General features: G+C 62.1%; 1 protein-coding gene across 1 annotated transcript in view; it reads left to right on the plus strand.

The window, feature by feature from the left end:
- The window catches only part of EIF4G1 (eukaryotic translation initiation factor 4 gamma, 1), a 6,387-nt gene extending 5,587 nt beyond the window's left edge, over window positions 1–800 (plus strand). The window contains exons 17-20 of the mRNA XM_010081436.1: window positions 37–123; window positions 209–298; window positions 366–501; window positions 619–800. Of these exons, the coding sequence (XP_010079738.1) occupies window positions 37–123; window positions 209–298; window positions 366–501; window positions 619–800 (495 nt within the window). The remainder of the gene's footprint in view (window positions 1–36; window positions 124–208; window positions 299–365; window positions 502–618) is intronic.
- Window positions 801–968: the final 168 nt, after the last annotated feature.

A 968-nucleotide genomic window follows, 5' to 3' on the forward strand; every position in this document is an offset into this window, starting at 1 on the left:
GTGGTGGGGGCACCGCGGAGCCCAAAAAGCCACAAGGAGCTGACTTCAGAGGAGTTGTGCAAGCAAATGGACAAGCTGCTGAAGGAGAACCCGAACAACCAAAGAATACACGACTGGATCGAGGTGAGGGCATGGGCACAGTGCCTGTGAGTCTAGGGGCTCCCAGCTGCCTCCCCACCTCACAGCCCCTCTACTCTACGTCTTCTAGGCCAACCTGAGTGAGCAGCAGGTCTCATCCAACACATTTATCAGGGCCACCAAGACCCCATTGGCTGGACTGACGCTGGAACCAGGACGGGTGATCCCTCTCTCTCTCTCCCCCCCCCCCCCCCCCCCCCCCTCACACCCTGCCCCCCGCAGTCGAGAACCCCTACCGCGTGGACGCCCTGGTCATCCGCAACCAAGCCAAGCTGCTGCAGAAGTACCTGCGAGACGAACAGAAGGAGCTCCAAGCACTCTATGCCCTGCAAGCCTTGGTGGTGAAGTTGGACCAGCCTCCCAGTGAGTGTCGCGGGACGGGTGGGCTGAGGAGGGGGGTGGCAGGCTCATCCCCCCCCCAGCAGGAGGGTGGCTGGTGGCTGGGGAATGTCAGGAGCCACCCTTTGTCCTCCCCCCCAGACCTGCTGCGGATGTTTTTTGATGCCCTCTACGATGAGGATGTCATCAAGGAGGAGGCTTTCTACAAGTGGGAGTCCAGCAAAGACCCGGCCGAGCAGCAGGGCAAAGGGGTGGCTCTCAAATCCGTGACAGCCTTTTTCACCTGGCTCCGGGAAGCTGAGGACGAGTCGGACAACAACTGAGCGTCTGTGAGGAGGAGGAGGAGGAGGAGAAAGGGGGGAGAGAGAGCGGGGCACCCCGGGGAGCAACTCCATCCCCTCCCACCCCTGGCCCCCCTGGACTTGCTGATGCCGGGGCTGAGGGACCTGCTGTGCCCCCACAGCCCCCCCTCTCTCTTTTTCAGTTCTCCT

Source organism: Pterocles gutturalis, unplaced genomic scaffold (assembly GCF_000699245.1).
Source record: "Pterocles gutturalis isolate BGI_N339 unplaced genomic scaffold, ASM69924v1 scaffold26679, whole genome shotgun sequence".
Classification (NCBI taxonomy): domain Eukaryota; kingdom Metazoa; phylum Chordata; class Aves; order Pterocliformes; family Pteroclidae; genus Pterocles; species Pterocles gutturalis.